The 27,939-nt window shown below is 35.9% G+C and overlaps 1 protein-coding gene across 5 annotated transcripts in view; it reads left to right on the top strand.

Moving 5' to 3' along the window:
* The window catches only part of IRAK4 (interleukin 1 receptor associated kinase 4), a 52,377-nt gene that overhangs the window by 6,007 nt on the left and 18,431 nt on the right, over positions 1-27,939 (top strand). For 2 of the 5 annotated variants that reach the window (XM_059185601.1, XM_059185602.1), the window contains exons 2-12: positions 2,704-2,873; positions 5,408-5,553; positions 6,375-6,557; positions 7,460-7,620; positions 8,525-8,589; positions 11,438-11,552; positions 11,974-12,083; positions 16,586-16,769; positions 18,305-18,367; positions 22,206-22,364; positions 22,493-27,588. In XM_059185601.1, coding sequence (XP_059041584.1) covers positions 2,713-2,873; positions 5,408-5,553; positions 6,375-6,557; positions 7,460-7,620; positions 8,525-8,589; positions 11,438-11,552; positions 11,974-12,083; positions 16,586-16,769; positions 18,305-18,367; positions 22,206-22,364; positions 22,493-22,528 — 1,383 coding nt within the window. In that variant the 5' untranslated portion in view covers positions 2,704-2,712 and the 3' untranslated portion in view covers positions 22,529-27,588. Of the gene's footprint in view, positions 1-2,703; positions 2,874-5,407; positions 5,554-6,374; positions 6,558-7,459; positions 7,621-8,524; positions 8,590-11,437; positions 11,553-11,973; positions 12,084-16,585; positions 16,770-18,304; positions 18,368-22,205; positions 22,365-22,492; positions 27,589-27,939 lie in introns of those variants that run through there. The other 3 variants (XM_059185603.1, XM_059185604.1, XM_059185605.1) reach the window with 3 other exon arrangements.

Genomic DNA, 27,939 nt, shown 5'->3' with positions numbered 1-27,939 from the left:
AGTAATTTTTAAATTTTTCAGTGTCAATTTCTAATAAGGTAATTATTTGTAGATATAACCAACATAAACAAAAGCTCTTTGGATTCTACAGAAATTTTTAATAGTGTAAAGGTCATTGAGACCAAATTTGAGAACTGATGCCTTCCCCCTCCTTCCCTTCAAAGCCATATTTCTTAGAAAATGCATTTTTACCATTCACTCACTGAGCCATTAAAAATTTTCTTAAGCCACCCACTTCCAAATCTAACACACTCGTCAGTGTTTATTGGACCTCTCTGGGTCTTATATACCAACCTATCCTCCTTCCTAGAAATCTCTGCTATGCTATTGTCCTAGTTTTCTTCTTACCTCCATGGTTCATCAGTACTTTTTTTTTTTTTTAAGATTTATTTATTTATTGGGGCACCTGGGTTGCTCAGTGGGTTAAACCTTTGCCTTCAGCTCAGATCATGATCTCAGGGTCCTGGGATCGAGCCCCACATTGGGCTCTCTGCTCAGCAGGGACCCTGCTTCCCCCTCTCTGCAGGGAGCCTGCTTCTCCCTCTCTGCCTACTTGTGATCTCTCTGTCTCTCCCTGTTAAATAAATAAATAAATAAATAAATAAATAAATATATTTTTTAAAAGATTTATTTATTTATTTATTTATTTATTTGACAGACAGAGATCAAACTCCTTGCCTGGGCGTAATCAATGTTCTTGGTGCTATTCCTATTGCCTGGAATTTCCTTTTAGGTTGATCCTCATTCCTTTTCACTCATCCTTCCAATCTCTCTCCCCACCCAGATCTGTCTTGATATATTTCCTTCAGACTGCCTTGGCTCCATTCTTACTGGGCCTCCACAGCCTGCACACACCACTTGGAACATTTATCAGTCACTGTAATTATTCATATCCTCTGCTGGTCTGAGAAGCTTGAAAATAAAGATTTTTTTCTCTTTTCTGTAGCTCCCATCACTTAGTACAGAGCCTGACATACGTTGAACATATGAATAAATGAAAGGAAATGTCTTGTTTTTATATAGAAAAGAGAGTGACCTGAACAGTGCATTGAGTTATTAAAGTAGGGACCTATGGAATGAATTTTGGAGTCAGATATGAGTTCAAGTCCAGCTCTCATTTACTGTCTTTGTGAAGTAAAGATATTAAAATTGCCTTCATCCATGTAAGGACTAAGTGAAATATATGAATCACCTAGCATGGTACTCGACAACAAATTCATTCATTCTTAACTCTTAACAGCAATATGTAAAAGTCGCTAATCAGTAGTTATCTATTAACAAATGAAATGGAGACATGGAGCTTACAGTCTAAAGGGGGAAGCAGATAATAAGCAAATAAATACATGATTACAATTACATTGTGCAGTGGTGAAAGATATTTGGGTTGAAGGCAGATAGACCTACTTAGATGTGGTGGTCAAAGAAGGCCAAAGAGAAGAGAATACAAATATGGAAGCCTACGATACAGGGTGACATTTTGGTTTTTTACTCTTTTATAGCTTCTGAATTTTGTACCACAAAAATATATCCTTTACTCCAAAAATTAATTATGTTACATTTTAAAGATAAAAGTACAGAGGGAATAAGGAGAATAATTGACAGAAGAATATCTGAATCCCTGTCTTGATTAATTAGACGAAAGTTGCCACTTGCTGAGAATGAGAAGCATGGAGGTCAAATAAAACCACATGGAGAGAGGTAAAGGCATGAAACAGTCACTAAGGACAATGAGCAAAGGCAACAGGATTCACAGCAGTGTAGAAGGCTACATGGAAAGAGGGTCTCCATAAATTTGTGTTCATACCTTTCTGCTCAGCTATCTAATTCTCTATACCTATATTCAGCAGTGCCTGTGTACAAGTAGAATTGTGAAATGTATCCCTGGCTGTCACTCTCCAGGGTGGAGTGTCAAAAGAAAGAGGGGACTGAGGAAATAAAGGTTCTCTCTGGAGTGTAGTTAAGGTGGTAAACCACAGGGTTTGGCTTAGTAGGGAATGAATTATTATCAGACAGTTCTGTTGGACTCAAAGTGGTAGGAAAAGTTAGTTATTTACCATATCTTTTAGTTATTTCATTGTTTTACTTCTACCCAAGAGTGTTGGAAAATGTTTAAATAAATACTGATTGAGAAAAATATCTTTAATTGAAAAATAAATATTTTATGAATAGAATTGATTCCTGAATATCTTCTGAATTTTCAGGAATTTTCTGAAAAAGTGAATTTTTCACTTCTTTGTGTAAATTGCACTTCAGAAATATCAGAAAAATAATTCTTCAATTTATCATGGATAACTATAGGTGGAGAAAAAAAGTAAGACTAGATGACAATTAGACAAATAAACCACAATTTTAATTTCTTCTTAGAATATCAATTAGTTGGGGTGCCTGGATGGCTCAGTGGGTTAAAGCCTCTGCCTTCACTTTGGGTCATGGTCTCAGGGTCCTGGGATTGAGCCCCACGTCAGGCTCCCTGCTCGGCGGGGAGCCTTCTCCCCTCTTCTTCTGCTGCCTGCCTCTCTGCCTACTTGTGATCTCTGTCAAATAAATTAAAAAAAAAAAAAAAGAATATCAATTAGTGTTCCTTTATTATGGTGTAATCAGTTGCCGACTTTTCACATATTGTAGCAAAATGTGATTTATAAGCTTACAGATGTCATCCCTAAAACTACCATAAAATTTTAATGAGAATTTTCTGTATTTTAGGAATAGAAGATGAACAAACCCATAACATCTTCCACATATGTGCGCTGCCTCAATCTTGGACTAATTAGGAAGCTGTCAGATTTTATTGATCCTCAAGAAGGATGGAAGAAGTTAGCGGTAGCTATTAAAAAACCATCTGGTGATGATAGATACAATCAGTTTCACATAAGGTAACGTATAAAATTCTCTTCCTTTTTAAATTCTTACATCACAGTCTAGAATGATTAATAGATATAAATATCATCTAATGTTGCAATTCAGAAAATAAAACTCTCTCAGGGGAAAATAATGCTAATAAGTAACCTCTTTTTTTCCATTTTTGCAATTTTTGGTTCTTTCTCCATTATGTCAGCTAGGCTAGTGTTGTGATCTTGAAAATAAGTTTTTGGGTTAGAATCAAGATTCCCACTTTTACTCTAGTTTTCTGTTTAGCAAGCTGAGAAATTTCCCTCAGCCTCACACTTGTCACATCCAGATTGAACATAAGGGTATTATAAGAATCTCTAGTAAAAATCTAAGTGTGTAAATTTCTACTTCCCTTGACAGTGTACTTCAAAGTGACATTTTAAAGTTGCTTGTAAATATACACATCTGTGAACGGAAGCCTCAGATCTTAGTGAGGATTTTACAACACTGTCTTCAGATGATCTCATTTTCATCTCTGTTTACCTCTGCTTGATTTACTATAAAATGTGTGTACAGATTTTATTTTTGTCAGTGATTTCAACCCAAATTTCAGCCCCAAATCTGTGTTTGGATGTAAGAAGAAAAGACATTAATTTGTGATTTTCAGCATTAACCTGATAAAGATCCCAAAGCCTTAACTCCCATCTTAGTCCTTCCAGGAAACATTTCCTTATATGAAGGATAAACATCTTAAATTACTTGAAAGAAATTTAGGTTTCGGAATGCCTGTGTGGCTCAGTCCATTAAGCATCTGCCTTTGACTCGGGTCACGATGCCAGGGTTCTGGGATCAAGTCCCATATTCAGCTTCTTGCTCAGCAGGGAGCCTGCTTTTCCCTCAGCCTGCTACTCCCCCTGCTACTTCCCCCTGTGTTCTCTCTCCCTCTCTCTGTCTGACAAATAAATAAATAAAATCTTAAAAAGAGGCAGATTAAGTTGAAAGCAACTTTCAAAGATAATTTATTGATATTACTATTAAAAACTTTTAGAGAATAGCTGAGGCAATGTTGGTGAGGAGAAAAAGCTCTTCTCTACAGAATAATGGTGGCAAATAATTATTGAAAGATTTATAAAAAGTTACCAATTTACAATCACCCATGCAAGACTCATCAGCGTCGCTAATACCACAAGATGAAAAGTTGTTGATGAACAAGATATGCACAGGATTTCGAAGAATTATTCACAGGTTACTTATGAATTATGAAGGGTAAAAGTACTTTTATAAAGAAAAAAAATCTGAAATACACCTCCTTAACTAAGTAATCAAAGTTTGGGTCACTGATAATGGCACAGACTGCATTATGTGGGTCTGGTACAGTACAGTGGGACGAACATGTCACCTAGGTAGTGTTTTTACCAAACATTTTTTTTTTAAGATTTTTTATTTATATATTTGACAGAGAGAGAGAGAAGGATCACAAGCAGGCAGAGAGGCAGACAGAGAGGGTGGGGGGAAGCAGGCTCCCTGCTGAGCAGAGAGACCAATTCGGGGCTCGATCCCAGGATCCTGGGATCATGACCCAAGCCAAAGGCAGAGGCTTAACCAACTGAGCCACCCAGGTGCCCCACTTACCAAATATTTTTAACCTGAATTTAATCATGAGAAAGTAGCCAGACAAGTCTAGACTATGAGACATTCTACAGGGTGTTTAGCTTATACTGTAACATGTATGCATGCACACACACACACACACACACACACACATACACACAGGGAGAGGGAGAAGGCAAGAATACAAGTGTGGCAAAGTGTTATCCACTGGCCAGTTGGTGTATCTAGGTGAAAGGGAAACAGTTTTTCATGGTATTATTCTTACAACTTTTCTGTAAGTTTGAAATTTTGCAACATAAAAAATTTGGAGGCAAAGCAGAAAAAAATTGTTAAGTTTTTAAACGTTACTTTTCAAACGAATTTTTGAAAAAGAATGAAAAACTAATCTGTTTTTCCTTTAATGTAATTGAAATATAGTAAGGATCAAAGGAATAATTCTCCAAGTTTATGCATAGTATTCTGTTTCATGAAGGAGAATGATTTATTAAAAAATCCTATGGCTAGCAGAGTCATAAAACAGGTAGGGAAGTAATTCAGTTTAGTAGGTTGAGAGCACACCCTTATGTCAAGTGAGACAGCTGAATTTGGATCTCAGTTTAAATACTGTGTTTTTGCTGTATGGCTATGGGCTGGTTACTTGACCTCTCCACACCTGGCTTTCTCATTAATAAATGAGTGTTGTATCCATAGTATCTTTGAGAATTAAATGAGTTCATGTGGGTGCATCCTGAGCAGGTACTCAGTAAGTATTCAGTGTATGTTAACTTACAGGATCATCACCTTCAGCATCTTTTCCCCTTCTGCCTATCTTCCTGGTTCTCTGTAATTCTTGCTAGTTTTTCTGCTGCCCCTCTCCTTTAATGCTGTAGGAGGTACTGTGGGCGAGGCGGGAGCATGGGGGAATAATTCCTATTTTCAGTGAAGTCTATTTCATACTAATTTTGGGGTTTTGTCACTTGCTTTTAAGGAGATTTGAAGCATTACTTCAAACTGGAAAAAGCCCCACTTGTGAATTACTGTTTGACTGGGGCACCACAAATTGTACAGTTGGTGATCTTGTGGATCTTTTGATTCAAAATGAGTTTTTTGCCGCAGCAAGTCTTTTGCTACCAGGTAAATGGAGTGTGAGTAGGACATCAACAACTAGGGTGGAAAGGCAAGTAGCAGAAATAGGAACATGTCTCCTTACTCTTACTTTTTTCTCCTGGTAGATGAGCCTTACATTTAAGACTGCTTTTCATTCTTTCAACGTTCCCTAACTCATACAAGCACCTTAGACATAAGGCACTGCAGACTTGCCACTAAGGAGATAGAGGCTTCATGATCGGGTCTGAGCCCACCATTCAAGTCAGGGAGTTTTGTGCCAGTAGGAAGTTTAGAAGGATGGAAATTAGTTTTTTGGGTTTTTGTGGGGGGGTTTTTGTGATTTGTGGGGGTGTTTTGTTTGTTTGTTTTAGCTCTTTCTTTTTTTCACCCTCAACTTCTACTCCAATGGGATCTGTGACCATGATTTCCCTACGTTGTATTCTGTTGGGTCACTGTCTAGATGCCTTCCTCATAACCTTATTTTTTTCCTTTGATGCCATTTACACTAGTAGTTCTCACTGTTTTGTGTGTAGATTCCTGGCTTTATTCCAGACCTCATTATCAGAATTCTTGACTTGGGTTAAGGCCGATATTTTTAAACAAACACTTCAGTGCTTCTGATATAGTTGGCTCGTATGTTTTTTTGAAAACACTACCTTACCTTCTCTATTCATCTTTATCCAAAACGTACAAGTTCTTACTAGGTAGCTTCTTGTGTGTGCTGTGAGAAAAGGAGGTTTAAGCTGTGGAAATGGGAATGACATCAAATGAACTGAGTTCCTAGTTTAACTTTTTCGTAAACACTTTTTCTTATGAGAGGACAATTTGTATCGTACTTCATTTGGCAGATGCTGTTCCCAAAACAGTTAATATACTACCTTCTAATGAAGCTGTAACAGTTCAGCAGAAACAGTTGCCTCTCTGTGGCAAAGACAGGACATTTGTGGTACCTGTGCAGAATCTTGAACAAAATTTTATGCCACCTGACTCCTCAAGTCCAGAAAATCCAAGTTTAGAAGGTAGTGATACACGTAAGTAACATTTGCAGTGCTTTCTGCTAGTGGGTTTGTCATTAAAACCAAAGTTGCTTTGAAATCAATCTCTCCTTTTTTGTGTGCACACTGGCCATAGCTTTTTTTTTTTTAAGATGTTATTTACTTATTTGAGAGAGAGCACACAAGCCATGGGAGGGGCAGAGAGAGAGGAAGAAGCAGGCTCCCTGCTAAGCAAGAAGCCGACATGGGGCTCAATCCCAGGACTGTGGGATCATGGCCTGAGCTGAAGGTAGACAGTTAAACGACTGAGCCACCCAGGTGCCCTGGTCATAGCTCTTCTGGGGGTTTTCTTTTTTTCTCTCCTGACTTACTAAGCACCATCATCATTGTATTAGTCAGTGTGTTATCAGTGAATACAGGCAATAGGACATACAAACAACTGCAAAAGTATGACAAATTGTATAAATATTTATATAACTTGAAAAGGTCATTTTAGGGGACCTGGATAGCTCAGTCAGTTAAGTGTCTGCCTTTGGCTCAGGTCATGAGCCCAGAATCCTGGGATCGAGTCCTGAATCAGGCTCCCTGCTCAGCGGGGAGTCTGCTTCTCTCTCTGCCTGCCACTCCCTCTGCTTGTGCTTTCTCTCTCTCTGTCAAATAAATAGATAAAATATTAAAAGCAAGCAAGCAAGAAAGGGTCATTTTATAAAGAAAATAAGTGACTAGAGTTTTGGGTGGAGGATCACCAGGCAGAATTTTCAAGATGAAGCTTAAATTTTTATTTTTAAAAGATAGCTGTACTCTCTCTTATCACACCTGATCCAAAGTTGTAAATATTTGCATATATATGAAATAATCACGTTGAAAAAATATTAAGGTTCTTAAAACCAATATCTTTTTTATCAAAGTAGTTTTTCCTTATTTTATTGACATTATAGGTTTTCACAATTTTTCATTTTATGAATTGAAGAATGTCACAAATAATTTTGATGAGAGACCCATTTCTCTCGGTGGCAACAAGATGGGAGAGGGAGGATTTGGAGTTGTATATAAAGGCTTCGTGAACAACAAAACTGTAGCAGTGAAGAAACTTGCAGCGGTAAGTTATATGTTTAGGAGTAAAAAGAATTAAAGGAAAAGTTGCTTCCTGGTGTGCTATACTGTAAGTTTTAAATTAATCTTTGGGAAATATATTATTTCAGTGTGTGTTTTCTTTTAAACATCATTCTAAGTTGGTAGTTCTTAACACTTAAAAAACTGTTGAAAGCTATGGATCCTGTTTCTACAGAAATGTAGTTATGGGCATACACATATGAGTATACATATAATTCCAGAAGATTCACAAAATGAAGTTAAGAAGCCCCGTTCTACATAGTGCTTCATGCATAATCTAGATGAAAATGGGAAGATACTAAGAAAATTTTGTAAAAACAGCTTTCTTATGTTACTTTTCTCATTTAAAAATAAGCTTAAAAATATAATAAAAAAGATTTAAAAAATTCTTGTCTAAGTCCTTCATTCCCATTTCTCCTAGAGTGTTCACTGTGTACTTGATTTGTTATATTATAATTCTGTTATTATATTCTAGAAATATCCATATAATATACATTTATATGATGAAGATAGTCACCTGTTATCATATATGTTACAAATATTTTGTAGATTTTATTTGTCTTTTTCCCTTCAAATTTGCTTATGTTTTCTGTTACAACAAATGTTTTCTTCAGAATGCTTCTCATATTATTTCATTTTGTTTCTATAGTAACTCAGTGAGGTTTTTATGGTTATATGGTTTATAAGGATTTTTTTCCTTCCACTAACTAGCCATGGGACTTTGAACAAATCATTCATATTTCTAGTTCTCAGTTATTCTGTAAAATGGGGAAAAAAATGCCTTACATTTTAAAAGAAAGCAAGATCAGCCAGGCCATCTTTTGCACCTCCTGATAGCTTTAAGAGCTTTGAGGTTATTGTATTGTATTATATATTCTTTTATTTTTCAGATGGTTGACATTAGTACTGAAGAACTGAGACAGCAGTTTGATCAAGAAATAAAAGTTATGGCAAAGTAAGTTAATTTGACAACGTAGTAGAGTGGAAAAGAGCAGCTCAAGGAGTAGGAGACCTGGTTTCTCACCCAGAGTGTGCCATGAACTAGTGATATTTCCAGATATGTAGAATTAAACTAAAGGGTTTAAATGAGAGGAATTGAAGGAATTTTGATTCTACAAGTCTGTGACTACATATATTCACATGCCTGAAGCTTAAATCTCACTTGTTACTTTACATCAGAGCAAAGTTCCAAAGGATTTCAACTATCATCTTTGTGGCTCCCAGAATTCATGAGAAATAAGTTATAGAGGTACAAAAAAAATACAGAATTATTAGCCCTTAGATATATTAACAACCCTAAACCAGGAAAAATTTGTATGCCAGTATCCTTAGAAGACATGGATGTCTTAGAAGACATTGGCTGTCATCAGGAAGAGTGAGAGAAACAAATCAGGATTCTATTCTGATAATTGTAGTGCAGTGTATTTTATGTGTCTGGTCTCATTTAATTTCATAACAGTTATTATAACCTCCCCTACCTTTTTTTTTTCCCATGAGATTTAGAAAAATTAGCCAGTAAAAAATCAGCTCTGTTTTTCATATCCATATCCCTACAGAAATGTAGTTATGGACATACACATATGATGCCAGATCCTGAGCTTTTTTCTTTTTCGTTTTCTTAAATTTATTTATTTTTTACTTCTGAAATGTAATTGACATACAATGTTAATATTAGTTTCAGGTATAACATGCCAACTCAGCAGTTGTATGCATTACTCAGTGTTCACCACAATATGTATAGTCCCCATCTGTCACCTTACAACATTATTGATATGAATCCTGATGAAATTTACCAATTTTATACTCAATTACACTCACTGCTATAAATTACGAATTGTGATTGCTTAACCTCAAGATAGAAATAATAGACTGGAATTAATTCAGTCATAGTAAAAATAATGCACACTGATTAAAAAAAAAGAAAAGCCTCTTTCTTTTGGGATTTTTTTTCCCCTGTCACTCTGCAATCCTAAAAGTAATTTGTTCAAAATAGAGAAATAATAAAAAGCGTTTCTTAAATATATCACTCAGAGTGAGCCATGGCTAATATTTTGAGGTACTTGCTTCATGATGTGTGTGTAGCTTTTTTCCCATGTCATTAAAAATAATTTTAAAACATTTTGTTAGTCTATTAGTTTTAATTTACATATATAATCTTATATGCTGAATTAATTATTCAGCATATATGATTATATTTTGTGAAACCAGTACTCTCCTAGTTTTGTTTCTAATTTTCAACATTACAAATTAAAGTTCCTTTAAATCTCCTTGTATATAAATCTTTAAATGCAACTCTGCTTATTTTATCAGGTAGAATGCTAAAGAATCACTGGTTCAGAACGCATGAACTTCTTAAAAACTTTCCAAGTACATGTCCAAATGGCCTTTTAAATAAATTATGGTAATTTACATGCCTATCAGCAATGTATTACAATTTAAATTTCACTGCTACTTTACCACCATTGAATATTCTTACTGTTTCTTAATAAGTACCAATTTCTGGATCTTACCAGCAGAATGACCCCAGCCAAGTTTCTTAACTATTAGTTTTCGTATCTATAAAATGGGATAATAATAGTGTGTACTTCATTAAGTTATTATGAGGATTAAATAAAACAGAGCAGGTAAATCACTTACCACAGTGCCTTCTATATAGTATGAACTCGGGAAATGTTACCTACTTGTTTTTAAAATGTGCCATTTAAAATAAATAAATAAAATGTGCCAGTTTGATGGAAAATAGAGTACTTATTTGTTTTAATTTGCACTTCTTAAAATATTTATGAGGATAGACTGATTTCATTTCTCATTTGAAATCATGAAATCCCAGAATTTTATATGATTTTATATCAACAAAGTGAGTAAGCACTTAGATGGAATGTATATCATGTTCGAAGTATATTTCTAGGCTCTTATCTATTTGCTCGTTCAATTCTCACAGCATCCTTGTTACATCATAGGGGTTATTATCCACATTTGGTGAAGTTGCTGAGGCTTGGTGAGATGTTAACTTGTTAAGTGTTAATTTGGCCTATAAGTCAAATATCGGGGGGGGGGGGCGGTGGCAAAGCTGAACTTTAAACTTAGGACTTTGCCCAGTTTTCTTTCTGCTCTACCACAAATACCTAAGGTTTTGTTATAGTTCAGCTCTCTTTAGTTTTATTCCTTTCAAGTAGATAAAACTCAAATTAGGTCATAAATAATAAGATATCATTAAAGATCAACAATATACAAATTAGATGTAGTTAGAGATCAAATGTCTATAAGTCAGTGCTTTGGATATGTTAGAAAATTCTTGAAAGGGTCGTCATAGCAGTTTCAACAGACTTCTTGAAATCTTTCCTGTAAAGCTATCATTGAACATTGTACTACACAAAGGTAGTTATTAGGCCAATCCTTAACCAAACTATCACAAGTTTCAAAGCTCTAAATTATTGAACTTTAACTATAAAATAGAAACAGTAGGTGTCTGGCTGGCTCAGTTGCTCTAGAAGAGCATTAGATTCTTGACCTTAAGGTTGTGAGTTCAAACCTCATGCTGGGAGTAGAGATTACTTAAATAAATAAAATAGAAAAAGGATGTTTTTCTAATGTTGATCAGTATTGACAAAGAACTACAGAAAATTGTAAATGGCTACAATAAACAAATAAATGTTATAAACATATGTATCATAATATATATAGCATATCATTATTTTATTGTGCTTTTTTTCTGTTAAAGCTCTAAATTGAATAACCTCCAACCAACAGCTGAATATATGTATGTGTCATAATAATTTTGAGTGGCAAATTATTTGTCGTAGGTGTCAACATGAGAACTTAGTAGAACTGCTTGGTTTCTCAAGTGATGGAGATGACCTCTGCTTAGTCTATGTTTATATGCCCAATGGCTCATTGCTAGACAGGCTGTCTTGCTTGGTAAGATATTTGCTCATCAGATTGTTTGGCTTTCTGTTTATGTATTGGAATACTAATATTCACCTTGTTACAAAATTATTTAAACTACATTAATCTTAATATTTTTTCTGCTCTTTGAAAATTATATGGTTGATAGATAAACAGCTGGGATTGCTATTCTATAAGGTGATAATCTTAAATACAAAATTACCAGTCAAGACAAATCTTTGGAGGTGCTCCTATATATTTTTATTGTCAAATAAGAAATGCTGACTCGGACTTGATCTTACTTAGAGATTATTTTTGGACAATTTTAAAAATTTACAATCCCAAATTCTCGGTGATATAATATCATTTTCAGTAGTTGCTTGGAAAAATGTTCTGTTATATATTTTCTATAGATTTTTTATCCTTTTTTTTAATGGGTTGGTTACTTCATAAGGATGATACTCCACCACTCCCTTGGCATATGAGATGCAAGATTGCTCAAGATGCAGCTAATGGCATCAGCTTTTTACATGAAAACCATCATATTCATAGAGACATTAAAAGGTAAATGCTGTTCTAAAAAATGTTTTTTGGAAAACCATCTTCGTAGAATAACTTGCTCTCATTCTTTCTATTCAAATTTCATATGCATGTCTTAACTTACAGTACTCCTTGAAAGCTCTTCTCATTAAAACATCTATAATCTCCTTTTTTCGAAACCCACGTAGCTATTTTTAGTATTCATCCTACATGATCTTTTTTTGAATAGCATGGCATTTTGTTTCTCTTGACTGCTTTTGCCTTGTCAAAATTATTTTCTGGATCACCACTGTTTTCTGAATCACTGTCATCCTTCATGGGTGCATTTCAATTTTCTTCTTGCATAAATAGCCAATATTAATTAAGCACCTACTATGTGCTAGGCACTGTAGATAATATAGTTAGCAAGAGTAGCACTTGTAGTGTTTGAAATCAATCAAATGATCACTAATATAGAAAACTAATAAGAAGTATATAGTATTTAATGTACAGTATTAGTATAAACAAGAGTTTTCTGAGGAAGTGCTATTTTAGCAGAGATCCAAAGAATGAGTAGGAAATAAGTGGGCACAATTTGAAGGTAACTACAGAAGGTAGGGACAAAATCATTTTAGACAGAATGGACTGCATTTTTAAGACCAGTATTGAGAGGGAACATGAAAACATAGATAAATTTTTGGAAGTGAAATGAATACAGTATAACTGAAATGCAGAAATTAAAGGAATGATTGATATAAAATAAAATTATAGAAGTCAACCTGAAACTAAACCTGTAGGATCTAATAGACTAATGTAAGGACTTTAGTTTTATTATAAATGTAATAAGATGCCACTGAAAAATTATAAGAAGAGATGTGGCATCGTGTTTAAGTTTGGAGAAGATCCCTTTGACTTGAGTGTAGAGAACAGTTGGTAGGAAGGGCTAGTTAGGAAGCTATTACAGAAGTTGTGGTGGTAGCAGTTCATTATCAAAAGAAGTGAACAGATTTGAGATTAAGATGGCAGGACTGGGTGCTGGGTGTCTCAGTCGGTTAAGCATCTACCTTCGGCTCAAGTCATGATCCCTGGGTCCTGGGATAAAGCCCCAAGCAGGGAGCCTGCTTCTTCCTCTCCTTCTGTCCCTCCCCCACTCATGCCCTCTCTCACTTGCTCAGCTCACTCTCTTTTGCTCTCACTCTCTTTCAAATAAATTTTTAAAATCTTGAAAAAAAAAAATAAGATGTGAGGACGTGCTGACATCTTGGCTGCAGAAGGATCAGAAAGAGGGACATGTCAGGAATGACTCCTGGATTTCTAGCTTCCTGAATTGCATTCTGGGATGATTGTAGCATGATTCACTTACATAGAAAGCACTGGAAGAGGACTAGGTTGACGGTTGAGAATGTGAAATCTCTTTTGTACATGTTGTGTTTAAGATTCTTTTAAGATATGGAAGTGGAGGGGCACCTGGGTGACTCAGTGGGTTAGCCTCTGCCTTCAGCTCGCGTCGTGATCTTGGGGTCCTAGGATTGAGCCCCACATCCAGCTGTCTACTCAATGGTGGGCCTGCTTTCCCCTCTCTCTGCCTGCCTCCCTGCCTACTTGTGATCTCTCTCTCTCTGTCAAATAAATAAATAAAATTTATAGAAGTAGAAATGTTAGTGTCATATACAGATATGGAGCTGAAAAAGTTTGAGCTAAAGATATAAATTTGTGAATTACATACAGTTGATAAGACCTATTATATGATTGTAGTCTCTTAAGGAGAGATAGAGATTAGGAAAAGTCCCAAGATTTAGTCCTAAGGAACTTTAAGACTTAATGGCCAAATAGAAGAGAATGATTTCAAAAAGGAATCTAAGAAAGTAGGCACAGAAAGGTCAGATGAGAACCTGGTATCTGTGAAAATGAGGAAAGAGAGTATTTCCCAAAACAGACTAGTCAAAAGAATGTCATTTGCTTTTTAGAGGTCAGGGTGAGGACTGAAAAATCACCATTTGGTTAGTGCTCTGAAGAGCATTAGTATCTTTACAGAGCACTACTTTCGCACAGAAACTGGGCAGAATTCAGGATGTATTTGAGGAGAGAGTGGGAGCTAGAGAACTGAAATGTGAGTGTAGACAAGTCTTTTATGGTATTTAGATAGTGAAGGGTGATTACTGGAAATACTGTGTCATTCAGGAAACTTCTTTTAAGATGGCAGAGACTAAAGTGTGCTTTTATGCCTATGGGAAAAGGAAGATGATAAAATAGAAGAGAGAAGTGAAATAATTTATGGAGTGAGGTTCTTGAGAACATAGGAAGGAGTCCAAGTAAAGGGATAAGCCATAGATGAGAGGACAGCACAGTCTCTCATCCCTTACATATTGGTGGATTTCCTCCTGTTATCACCTCCTGTCTCTTCTGTTCCCAGAAAGTGTTCTTGCTGACATTATATTGACTTCACCTGCTATCTATATGTGGGTGACATCAAATCTGTATCATCAGCCTCCGATCCTATATTTTTAATATCTTCAGACCAAAAACACCTTGTCCTGTGTCCCACAGAAGCCTCTAAGTTAACATACCAGAAATCAAATTTTCTCTTCCAAACCGAAGTGTTCTTCCCATGTTCCCTTCCTGGTCAAGTGAAGTCACTATTCCTCCTGTCTCCCAAGCTAAGGACTTTCTCATTCCCTGCATCATACTCATTACAAAGTTCATTGAATGTGCCTCAAAATTCTCAGTTCCTTTTTTTCTTCCAGTGTTCTTTCTTTATCCAGACTCTCACTATCTCTCACTTGCTTTAATACAAGCTTTCCTGGTCAGTCTTTACCTAGTCTGTTCCACTTCTCAACTATTCACTACTATACCACCAGATTATGTTTTTAAAAAATCAAGTCTAGGGGCACCTGGGAGGCTCAGTGGGTTAAGAGTCTGCCTTCAGCTCAGGCCATGATCCCAAAGGTTGTAGGATTGACCCCCAAGCCGAGCTTCTCACTCAGTGGGCAGTCTTCCTTCTCTCTCTTCCTCTGCCCCTTCCCTGCTTGTGCATGCTCTCTCACACTCTCTCAAATAAATAAATAAAAATCTTCAAAAAAAAAAAAAAATATCAAGGGATGCCTGGGTGGCTCAGTGGGTTAAAGCCTCTGTCTTCGGCTCAGGTCATGATCCCAGGGTCCTGGGATCAAGCCCCGCATCAGGCTCTCTGCTCAGCAGGGAGCCTGCTTTCTCTCTCTCTCTCTCTCTCTCTCTACGCCTACCTCTCTGCCTACTTGTGATCTCTGTCTGTCAAATGAATAAATAAAAATCTTTAAAAAAAAATCAAGTCTAATAGCACGAATTTCTTACTATGAAAACTTCTGCTGGCATCCTGCTCTCAGGATCAAGTTCATATTCTCTCCATGTTTTGTTGGCACCAATTTCTTTCTTTTTTTTTTTTTTAAGATTTTATTTCTTTATTTGACACAGAGAGAGATCACAAGCAGGCAGAGAGGGAGGCAGAGAGAGAGGGGGAAGCAGGTTCTCAGCTAAGCGGAGAGCCCGATGCAGGGCTCAATCCCAGGACCCTGAGATCATGACCTGAGCCAAAGGCAGAGGCTTAACCCATTGAGCCATCTAGGCACCCCTCACTGGCACCAGTTTCTTGAAATTGATCATATGTTTTTATGTTTTCATCACTCTGCACATGTTGCTCTATTTGCCTGAAAGGGCTTTTATCCCCTCATTTAACCCTCACCTTGTAACAATTCTTCAAGGCTAAGCACACTGTTCACCCTCTCCTTAGAATTTTCTCCAGTTTTTACAGGCATGTGGTTGTTCCCTCAGTATTTTGTACCTAATATCACCGCTATGGAGTATTTATTGGATTTTTAAAAAATTAGTTACGAACCTTTTTCATAGATAAGGTTTGAAAATCCCTCCTCCATGCAAGACTGAGCTTAAATACTATTATACATAGTGATTCCTTGATAAAAATTTTATTGAATGCAACTATGCGTGTATGAGCAAATGCTTGTAGTGAATAAATGAAGACCTTTTAACCATGTTCTTTCCTCTTTGCAAGATTTCAGATAGTACCAAAAAAAAAAAAAAAAGAATAACACCTGAAACTAATATATTAACTGTTAACTGTTAACAGTACTGGAATTAAAATTAAAAACTTAAAAAGAAGAATAAAGAAATTAATAATTGAGACACTTTGGTTGGAAATTTGTTTTTAAGTGAGTTGAGAAATATTAGGAAAGGAATAAGAATGGTGCTTTAGGAGACCGAGGGAAATTTTCCCTGTGATAAATTACTTTGAAATAATGAAAATATCTCTCACTGATGTGGACAGTTTTATTTCATTTTTATTCTCCTAAAATTTTTCCTCAAGAAACAAAAAGGGAAAGAAAAAGATCTTTTCTTTCTTTAATCTGAAACTAGATTTATTTGTATGAATTTCAGGTTTTTATGATATGTATTATAAAATGGTATAATCTGTAACTATGTACATATGTTCTGTATGTATATAAATATGAACTGTTTGACTTGCTTGAAAAGAAAAATATTTTTTTTCTTTTCAGTGCAAATATCTTACTAGATAAAGACTTCACAGCCAAAATATCTGACTTTGGGCTTGCACGGGCTTCTGAGAAGTTTTCCCAGACAGTCATGACTAGCAGAATTGTGGGAACAACAGCTTATATGGCACCTGAGGCTCTCCGAGGAGAAATAACACCCAAATCTGATATCTATAGCTTTGGTGTGGTGAGTTTCACATATGTATTTATTAAAAATAATCATTTTGGCTATAACTGTGAAATTGAATTAGAATATTTTGGAATACCTGTCTTGCTTAGCTTTCTGATATAAATGCATGTGTTGTTTACTTTAACCCTAGTTAAATGATAAAGTTATAAAAGCTTCTCCAAATCTGTGGAACTTTTAAAAATGGATTTCTGAAGTAACTACAAGAAATAACTTTTTTACTACACTATCCTCATGAAATAGTATGAAGCTTACATAAAATTAGTGCATAAAACAGATGCCTGGGTGGCTCATTTGGTTAAGCATCTGCCTTTGGTTCACGTCATAATACGAGGGCCCCGGGATCAAGTCCCGCATGAGGCTCCCTGCTCACTGGGGAGCCTGTTTCTCTGTCTGCCATTCCCCCTGCTTGTGCACATGCTCTCTCTCTCTCTCTGACAAATAAATAAAAGTCTTTAAAAAAAAATAAGTGCATAAAACAAACCATGTCATACAGCACACCTTTTAATGTCATATTTTTTTAATGAAATATTTTTTTAAAGATTTATTTATTTATTTGACAGACAGAGATCACAAGTAGGCAGAGCGGCAGGCAGAGAGAGAGGGGGAAGGAGGCTCTCCACTGAGCAGAGGGCCTGTTTTAGGGCTCGATCCCAGGACCCTGGAATCATGACCCAAGCCGAAGGCAGAGGCTTTAACCCACTGAGCATCCAGGCATCCCTAAATGAAATATTTTTAAAGAGACATTCACTTTGACATTTTCTGATATACTGGTCTGTTCCGAATAACTTTTAAGATGGAGTGAGTGGGAGTGGTTGGAGAAATCAAGTTCTACTTCATCTTATTTTTGCGTATATGTTTCCTATATGGAAATTTAACTTCACAGCACTGTGAAAGTAAGGCACAGAATTGTAAGATATGCCTAAAATTTAGAAAATAATATATTCTAAAACCCAGAGAAAATTATTTTTGTGAAGAGTCCCCTGCAAGACAGGAGAAAGAATGTCCAGAACACATATTGAATGGAGCTGATTATTTAATAAGTTGCTAATAGAAAAGTACTGCTTGTGGGGATTGGTAGAACCCAAGGTTTCTGTGAAGGAGTGGTGGTGAGAAAAAACCAACTCATGTCCTTTCTGCTTTTTCTTTTTCTTTTTTTTTTTTTTATATATTTTATTTATTTGAGAGAGAGAGAGAGAATGAATGGGGGGAAGAGGGCAAAGGGGGAGAGAGAGAGGCTCTCAAGCAGACTCCCCACTGAGCAAGGAGCCCAGTACGGGGCTCCATCCCAGGACACCGAGATCATAATTGGAACTGAAACCAAGAGTTGAACACTTAATGGACTGAGCCACCCAGGTGTCCGGTCCTTCCTGCTTTAATGCCTAAAAGGCATAATGCATTGTATGGAAATGATTAATCAGATTTCATAATAAAGATCCATATTCTTCAATTTAAAGTTAATTTAAAACGAAAACCCTATTCTTTTCAAATGTTGTCTTGAGTATTATAGTAATTTACTTTTTTTGTCTTCATAGGTTTTATTAGAAATAATAACTGGACTTCCAGCTGTAGATGAACACCGTGAACCTCAGTTATTGGTAACTGAAAGATTTATTATTTTTTCCAGCCCTTTTCTCTTTGCATTTATAATCTAAATTTGTATGGGTAAATTTGGCATCTAGCAATGTCTTTTTCTATTGGCAATCTTTTCATTGACAATTATAAAGTGGCATATGGAAAGAGCATCACATATTTCTAATTTCAGCTCTGCCACGAAGTATTTGTGAAGCTTGGAAAAGTCACATATATTCTATGTGCTGGGTAAAACCGGAATAGAACTATATGACTTTTTTAGGTCTTCTATAGTATATTTTTATTTTGTTTACTTTCAGGGTGATTACTAACAGCTTTTAAGCTCAGAGAGGGTAAACAAAATGGCTTCCATTCAGATTTATATCAGAATAGCTAGTAGAATTTTCTATTCATTTCCCTAATGGGATTTTATTTATAAAGTTATGATAGAAAAAAATTTCCTGTGTATTTATTAGGCACTCATTGGCAATTATATAAATAGACGAACTGAATGCTAAAACCATAAGAAAATTGCCTTACCTTTTTTTTTCCTATATAGTAAATTTTAAGAACCTGGAGGGTCTTTTTATAAAAATAAAAAATTTCAGAAACCTTTTATAATGTAAAGATTTCAGAAATATTTACTATCATGAAGGGGTGCCTGGGTGCCTCAGTGGGTTAAGGCCTCTGCCTTCAGCTCAGGTCATGATCCCAGCACCCTGGGATCGAGCCCGCATTGGGCTCTCTGATCAGCAGGGAGCCTGCATCCTCCTCTCTCTCTCTGCCTGCCTCTCTGCCTACTTGTGATCTCTGTCTATCAAATAAATAAATAAAATCTTTGTCTAAAAAAACTATTTACTATCATGAATAAGTTTTTCTTAAAACTAGTATAATAACTATGCTGACTTTATTCTAATTTATGTATTCTAATGAGGCAAACCAGTGAGACAAATTCAGATACTTATATGTATAACAGATTATTCCCCTAGAATGGAGATTAGAAAGTCAAAGGGTATGATATTGTTGCTCAAGGGATGGGTGCCATTTTTCACTTTAAGAAAAGCAATAAGTACGATATCTATATATTATAATATTGTTACTGGTGTCCCTTTCTAATAAATACATTATAAAATCTTCCATTGGGTTACCTGGGTGGCTCACTCAGTTAAGTGTCTGCCTTTGGCTCAGGTCATGACTGCAGGTTTCTGGGATCAAGCCACACATTGGGCTCCCTTATCAGAGGGGCTCCCGCTTCTCCCACTCTCTCTGCATATTGCTCCCCCTGCTCAGGCTCTGTCTTGCTCTCTGAAAGAAGGAAATAAATAATCTTAAAACAAAACACAACAAAAAACCTTCTGTGGTTCCCTGGATATGCATTAATGCAGTATTACTTGTTATATAACATTTCACATTGAAGTGTATTTATAGAACATAATATTATTGTGAAAGTTATTATTTGCATAATATCTGGATTTTTTTATAGTAGTACACAGTGATACTTTGTCCTCATCAAGAAATAAAGTTATCTGTCCCATTGGGTGTTGGGCATCAAGACAGAAGCGTGGGTTGTAGATAGAATTTTGGAGCCATTAGTGTCAGGCATAGATAAAGCTTTGGCTATAGATTGGATTATACAGAGAAAGTGTGTGCATTAAAAATACAGGAGGAGAGAGGGAAAGAAAAAGAACTCTGTTTTGTTCTACCTTGTAATTTTTTATATTTTTAAGCAAATCCACCTGTCTAAAGGTCTAAATCCTTTTTCCTGAGACTTATTCCACTTTTATTTATTTATTTTTTTTAATTTTTTATTTTTTATAAACATATATTTTTATCCCCAGGGGTACAGGTCTGTGAATCACCAGGTTTACACACTTCACAGCACTCACCAAAGCACATACCCTCCCCAATGTCCATAATCCCACCCCCCTTCTCCCAACCCCCCTCCCCCCAGCAACCCTCAGTTTGTTTTGTGAGATTAAGAGTCACTTATGGTTTGTCTCCCTCCCAATCCCATCTTGTTTCATTGATTCTTCTCCTACCCACTTAAGCCCCCATGTTGCATCACCACTTCCTCATATCAGGGAGATCATATGATAGTTGTCTTTCTCTGCTTGACTTATTTCGCTAAGCATGATACGCTCTAGTTCCATCCATGTTGTCGCAAATGGCAAGATTTCATTTCTTTTGATGGATGCATAGTATTCCATTGTGTGTATATACCACATCTTCTTGATCCATTCATCTGTTGATGGACATCTAGGTTCTTTGATATTTGCAAACGACTTATTCCACTTTTAAAATGTTATAAAAGCTTCAAACCTGTGGTTTGAGTAAGTATGAAATCCAGAAAAACACAGAATCCATCTCAGTCATAAGTTTTACACATGACCACATAATAGTGAAAAATCATAAAACCTTAGGGATGACTATACTCTTTCACTTATTCTTAACGTGTGAAAGCAGTAGGACTATAAACTAATAAGATATTATCACAAGTATAACCAAAAGGGAATGGCCCTTCGAAGAAGCTTTGTATCACTAGATTCTGCCATCACTCAAATGCTTTCAAAATACATTTGGAAGAGTTTCTGGAGAGTTTATAATTGACTTCATATCAATAGTCTTTTTCATATTAGTTTCCGAGGGTTGCTGTAAAAAAATTAACACAAACTGAGACTTAAAGGGACTGACATGTATTCTTTCATAGTTCTGGAAGTAAGAAGTCTTAAATCAAGGTGTTGTCAAGGTCCATCTGTATTCCCTCTAGAGGGTCTGGGGGAGACTCTTGCCTCTTCCAGCCTCTAGTGGCTGTTGGATTCCTTGACTTGAGGCCACCTCACTCCAATTTCTGCCTCTCTGGTCACGTTATCTTCCCTGTGTCTGTTTTCTTCTCATTCTGTCTCTTAGACAGATGCTAGTCATTGAATTTAGGGCCCATGTGGGTAATTTCAGATGACTTTATCTCAAAATGCTTAACTTCATTATATCTGCAATGACCTTTTCTCCAAGTAAAGTCATATTCATAGATTCTGGGGATTAGGACTTGGACATATTGATTTCAGGGCCACTGCTCAACCAACTACATCATCCTTATCCTCATCTTCATCCCACCACATAGTCCTTGCCTCTCTCCCTATATATTACTTTTTTATCATGGCCCTGTCCCCTTTTTTCCTTCTGTCTTTTTCACTTCTATTCAATAATTTGAGTACCTATAGAGAAGTTTGCCTATGCAGAGAGGAGGAGTCTGGGTCCAGAAATTGGAATTGCTCTATCAGGAGTACATCAGGAAGCAAATCACCCTAAAAATAAAAAATAAAAAATTTAAAAAGGGGAGCAAATCACCCTGAGCCCCTAGTAAATGTTGCTATTGGGAATATGAGAGCCCTTAACTCAGCAACATAAATACAAAAATTAGAAGGCAGATGGCTGATAGTATCTAAAAAGTGTATGTGTATGTATCTATGTATGAATATATGTATAAATAAATAAGTAAATAGGGTTTCTCCTGTATATCTTTAACTCTTACTAAGTTTATAAAAATAGATAGTAAAATGAATATATGTTATTAGGAAGTAGAATAAATAATTCCATTTACATTCTGATTTCTTTGACTTTTATTTGAAACTCCTGATGAAGTTTTAACATTTGTTTTGGGATGCCTGGGTGGCTCAGCCAGTTAGGTCAGGTCAGGTCATGATCCCAGGGTCCTGGAATCGAGTCCTGTGTCAGGCTCCTCACTCAGCAGGGAGCCTGCTTTTCCCTCTGCCTCGGCCTGCTGTTCCCTCTGCTTATTCTCTGTCTCTCTCTCTCTTTCTGACAAATAAATAAAATAAAATCTTTTTAAACAATTTTGTTTTAAAGCTAGATATTAAAGAAGAAATTGAAGATGAAGAAAAGACAATTGAAGACTATGTTGATACAAAGATGAATGACACTGATCCCGCTTCCATTGAAGCTATGTACTGCATTGCTAGTCAATGCTTGCATGAAAAGAAAAACAAGAGACCAGACATTAAGAAGGTACTATTTTTATATTTATTTAAAAAGTGAAGGAGGTAGGGTTCATCTTTTTTTTCTAAGTTTACATTGCAAACCAATTATTTAATACAGTTTTGTTTTGTTTTGTTTTTTGTCTTTCTTTTTGAAAGGTTCAACAGCTGCTACAAGACATGACAGCTTCTTAAAATTTTACTGGAATAAACTCTTGGGTTTTTTTGGTTTTTTTTGTATACACCTGTCTAAAACATTTTTTAAACTAAAATTTTGTTTTTGTAAACATTCTTTTTTACCTTTAACCAGGCAGCATGGAGCAGTTTAGTGGCTACTAAAGCTTGTATAGAACCCCCAACAAATATACAAGCAAAAGTAGAGCCAGATATCAATCCTAAGCCCTAGCTTTTTAGTGTCACCCTCAGTCCTTGAGTAATCCCTCAGACCTCTCCTCGGAACCTCACCAAACATGGTTTCAAAACTACAGAATTAGCAACAAGGACGACTGGACCATAGGGTGAAAAGACCCTAGGCCAAAGCCCAGTTCTGCTGCTAATTTGCTGGAGCGCTTTGGGCAATCCCTTCATGGCTTTGAGCCTTGGTTTTTTTTTTTTTTTTTCTTACTGGTATCATTAGGCTAAGATCTGTTGTGCTTCCCTGACAGGTAGTCATGAAAATCAAATGAGGCAGCATATGTGCATGCACTTTGTAACATGTAAAGTGATATAAAATTTGAAGTTTATATACAATCCAATTATAGTCATTTGTTTATAGGATCATGTTCAGAGTGTGCTATTTTAAGTAATCATTCACCACTAACCAAACATGCCCTGATGTTACTTCCATGATGGTATGGTCAACATTAGATTATGTTACCTGGCAAAAATGAAGGAATTTTGCAGATGCTGTTAAGGTGCCTAATCTTCTGACTTTAAGTATCAACATAGAGACTCTGCTGGGTGGGGCTGACCTAATAAGGTGAGTTCTTATAAGAAGCCTGAGAGATTATCCCATGGGCCTTGAAGAAGTAAGCTACCATTTGTAAGAAGGCCACACTGGCTAAGCCCTCAGGATGGCCTTCTAGGCTGAGAGCTACCTTCCAGCTATTAGCCAGCAATAAAAAAAAACTAAGACTTGGGTTGTATAACCACAAGAAACTGAATTCTTCTAGAAAAAATAACTGTTTTTCTTCCCATATTTCTGACCTACTGGCTTGCTTGCTAGCCAACTAAAAATTTTAGATTTTCCTCAATATGTTCTATGATAATCAAGCAGGTAAAAGGAACAATTAAATGTTTTGCCTTATTTCTCTGATATATAATTAAGAGAAATATAAGGGCACATTTTAAAGTATTATTGCCATATCCACTTTTTGGTCCTATAGCTGTATAAAATGGCCATACATCTCAGGGATCTGTAGTCCTTTTTATTCACTTTTAAAACACAGCATATCTCAGAGATATGGACAGTTCAATTCCAGACCACCACAATAAATTGAGTATCACAATGAAGTGAGCCACATAAATTTTTTGGTTTGTCAATGCATATAAAACTTGTGTTTACACTACACTGTAGTCTATTAACTATGCCATAGCATATGTTTAAAAAAGTAATGTGCATACCTTAATTTAAAAATACTTTGCTACTAGAAAATGCTATCATCTGAGCTCACAGGGAGCTTTTTGCTGGTGAAGGGTCTCGCCTCCACCTTGATGGCTGCTGACTGGTCAGGGCAGTGGTTGCTGAAGACTTGGGTGGCTGTGGCAACTTCTTAAAATGAAGTTTGTCCCATCAAGTGACTCTTCCTTTCACAATCTCCATGTAGCATGCAATGCTGCTTGATAGCATTTAGCTACAGTAGAACTTTTTTCAAAATTTGAGTCAGTCTTTTCATACCCTGCCACTCCTTTATCAACTAAGTTGATGCAGTATTCTAAATGTTATATTATTATTTCAACAATCTTCACAGCGTTTTCACCAGGAGTAGATTCCTTCTCAAGAAACTACTTTCTCTGCTCATCCCTATGAAGCAACTCTCGTTTGGTAAAGTTTTATCATGAGATTGCAGAAATTTAGTCACGACTTAAGACTCTACTTCTAATTCTAGTTTTCTTGCTCTTTCTACCACATCTGTAATTACTTCCTCCACTGAAGTTTTAAACCCCCCAAAATCATCTATGAGTGTTGGAATCAACTTTCTTCCTATCAGCAATAAGACTGTTTCCCTTTCTTATCATTCATGTGTTCACTAGAGTAGAACTTTAAATTTCCTTCAAGAAATTATCCTTGGGGTGCCTGAGTGGCTCAGTGGGTTAAGCCTCTACCTTTGGTTCATATCATGATCTCAGGGTCCTGGGATTGAGCCCCACATCGGGCTCTCTGCTCAGGGGGAGCCTGCTTCCCCTTCTCTCTCTGCCTGCCTCTTTGCCTACTTGTGATCTCTCACTTTGTCAAATAAATATATAAAATCTTAAAAAAAAATTATTCTTTGCATTCACAACTTAGCTAACTGTTTGGTGCAAGAGTTCTAGCTTTTGGTCTGTATCAGCTTTTGACATGTCTTCCTCACTATACTTAATCATTTCTGTCCTTTGATTTAAAATGAAAGATGTGGGCGCCTGGGTGGCTCAGTGGGTCCTCTGCCTTCGGCTCAGGTCATGATCTCAGGGTCCTGGGATCGAGCCCCATATCGGGCTGTCTGCTTGGCGGGGAGCCTGCTTCCTCCTCTCTCTTTGTCTGCCTCTCTGCCTGCTTGTGATCTCTGTCTGTCAAATAAATAAATAAAATATTTTAAAAAAATAAAATAAAATGAAAGATGTGACACTTCCTTTCACCTGAACACTTAGAGGCCATTGTAGGGTTATTAATTTTATCATTGTGTCTCAGGGATTAGGGAGGCCCAAGGAGAAGAAGAGAGATAGGCAAACAGTAGGTCAGTAGAACAGTGAGAGCATACACAACATTTACCAATAAGTTCACCATCTTGTATGGGCACTGTACTTGGTGTTGGTGCCTCAAAACAATGACAATTGTAAAAGCAAAGGTCACTGACCACAGATCACCATAACAAATATGCTAATAACAGTTTGAAATATTTCAAGAATTACCAAAATGTGGCACAGAGACACAAAGTGAAGAAATTATTTTGGAAAAATGGTGCTGATAGACTTGTTCAACCCAGGGTTACCATAAATCTTCAGTTTATAAAAGCTGCAGGATCTGCAAAGTGAAATAAAATTATTTATGCCTATAAGTATGTATTTTATTTTTTCCACTTTACTGTGGTATCATTGACAAAATTATATATAAGTCAGGTGTTCAATGTGATGTTTTGATATATATGTATATATATATTGTGAAATGATTGCCACAAGCTAATTAACACAGTCAGCACTTCATGTAGTTACCTTTTTTGACTTTTTTGGTGTGGTGAGCACATTTAAGATCTATTTTCTTAACAAATTTCAGTATACAATACAGTATTATTAAGTATAGTCATCAACCTACACATGAGATCCCCAGAAGTTATCATTTCATAACTAAAAGTTTTTATTCTTTGACCAACCTCTGCCCCTACTTCTTTAACGTCTGTACTATGCCACTGTAAGAATGGACACGGATAGAAATGGCTTTTCAACCATTCAAATTCTAATGTCTAGAAATGATCAATATGGAGACAATAACAATGAATCTCCAAAATTAATGCTAAGATTTCATTCCTTTAATGAAATTAGGAAAAAATTATCTCTTGAAATACTCTGACCTAAAACAATAATTAACAAATAAAATTTTTAAAAAACAAAATTAATTCAACAAATATTCATTGATTGTTTTCAATTGTCCAGACTCATAAAAGCAATGAACATATAATAACGAATAATACAAAGTCCTTGTTTTTTAGGAGTTTGTTCTCAGGAGAAAGTCTCTGTTAGATGGAGATGAGACACTGAGATGATAATTTACAAGTAAATAAAACAAAATCAGGTAGTGAGAAGTATAAAGGAAACATTAAAACTATATATTGTAATAGATTTCCTTGGCTAAGCAGCTTTAACAACACCCAAGCTCAAACAAACAAAACCTACCAGTGTATAGTCTCAGAAATGATAAACCTGTATTGTAACTCAGAGAGGAAATAAAAAATCTAAACTGAATCAAGTTTTGTGTGTTTGTGTTATCAGAGCCCTTAGGTTAGCAATGATCCAAGAATAAGACTTTGTCACAAAATCTCTACTACTATCCTGGGGCAAGGAGTATTGTCTTTCAGATTATGTCAGGTGTTTTCCTTTACTAGGCTGTTTACGCATCAGGGTAATTTGTTGAAGATAGTTATTGAGGTTATCTAACTATATGTCTGCTTGCATTAACTCCATACTTATCTAGCAGTCTTTCCTTTTAATTTCCTTTTGATTTCCTGCCTGGATTTGCCTTTTGGAAGATAGTGTACAATGATAAAACTATTACAATCTACATACAGTTTCTGTTGCAGAATGTCTTTTATGATTAGTAAAATCACATTCTAGTTTATACTTAAGTCTTTTGAAAGTTTAGGTAGCATGAATTAAATCATTATTGATCATCTCAGGCTGACCTGCAATTCTGAAATTTAAACCTAAGACTTTGAGTGACCCTTTCTCCTACTATAGCCATTCTATAAGCAGATGGTGTCTAAACCTCCTTTTAGAATTATAAAGTAGCAACAATCCAGCAATTATACTACTAGGTACCCAAAGAGTACAAAAATACTAATTCAAAGGAATACATGCTCCCCAATGTTTATAGCAGCATCACCTATAATAGACAAAATATGGCAACAGCCCAAAGTCTATCAACTGATGAACAGATAAAGAAGATGTGATATATATACAATGGAATATTACTCAGCCATCATAAAGAATGAGATCTTGCCATTTGCAACAATGTTGATAGAACCAGAGTATATTCACTAAAGCAAAATAAGTCAGAAAAACAAATACCATATGGATTTCACTCATATGTGGAATTTAAGAAACAGAGGAAAAGAAGAGAAAGAAGCAAACTAAGAAACAGAATCTTAAATGTAGAGTCTGTTAGGGAAGTGGATGGGGGGATGGCTTAAATAGGTGGTGGGGATTAAGGAGTGTACTTGTTTTGATGAGAACCAAGTGTTATATAAGTATGTTATTTAAGTGATGAATCATGCTTGTACACCCAAAACTAATATTACACTATGCTAACTAACTGGAATTTAATTAAAAATTTTTTTTAAATGTAACTAACATTATGGTGTAATTATTTTGCAATATATAAGTATATTAAATCACTACATTGTATACCTTAAAATTACACAATATTAAATGTCAACTATTTCTCAATAAAGCTGGAAAGGAAAGAATTTAAAAGTTAAGCAAAGACTGGATATGTAGTTCCTCCTCCCCTTTGTAAAATGTCTAAATAATGACAGAACTTTTGTTATAAAGTGAGGTATATCCCCATCACATATTTTAGAAGAAGATTAACACTCTTCTTTATAGTGACAACACAGTTTGACTATTACTAGTGAGTGGCCTTAAAAATATGTTGAAATGGGGTGCCCGGGTGGCTCAGTGGGTTAAGGCCTCTGCCT

The sequence above is a fragment of the Mustela lutreola genome, chromosome 8, assembly GCF_030435805.1.
Source record: "Mustela lutreola isolate mMusLut2 chromosome 8, mMusLut2.pri, whole genome shotgun sequence".
Taxonomy (NCBI): domain Eukaryota; kingdom Metazoa; phylum Chordata; class Mammalia; order Carnivora; family Mustelidae; genus Mustela; species Mustela lutreola.
Note: the sequence above shows the minus strand (reverse complement) of the source record. Positions and strands in the feature narration are given on the sequence as shown.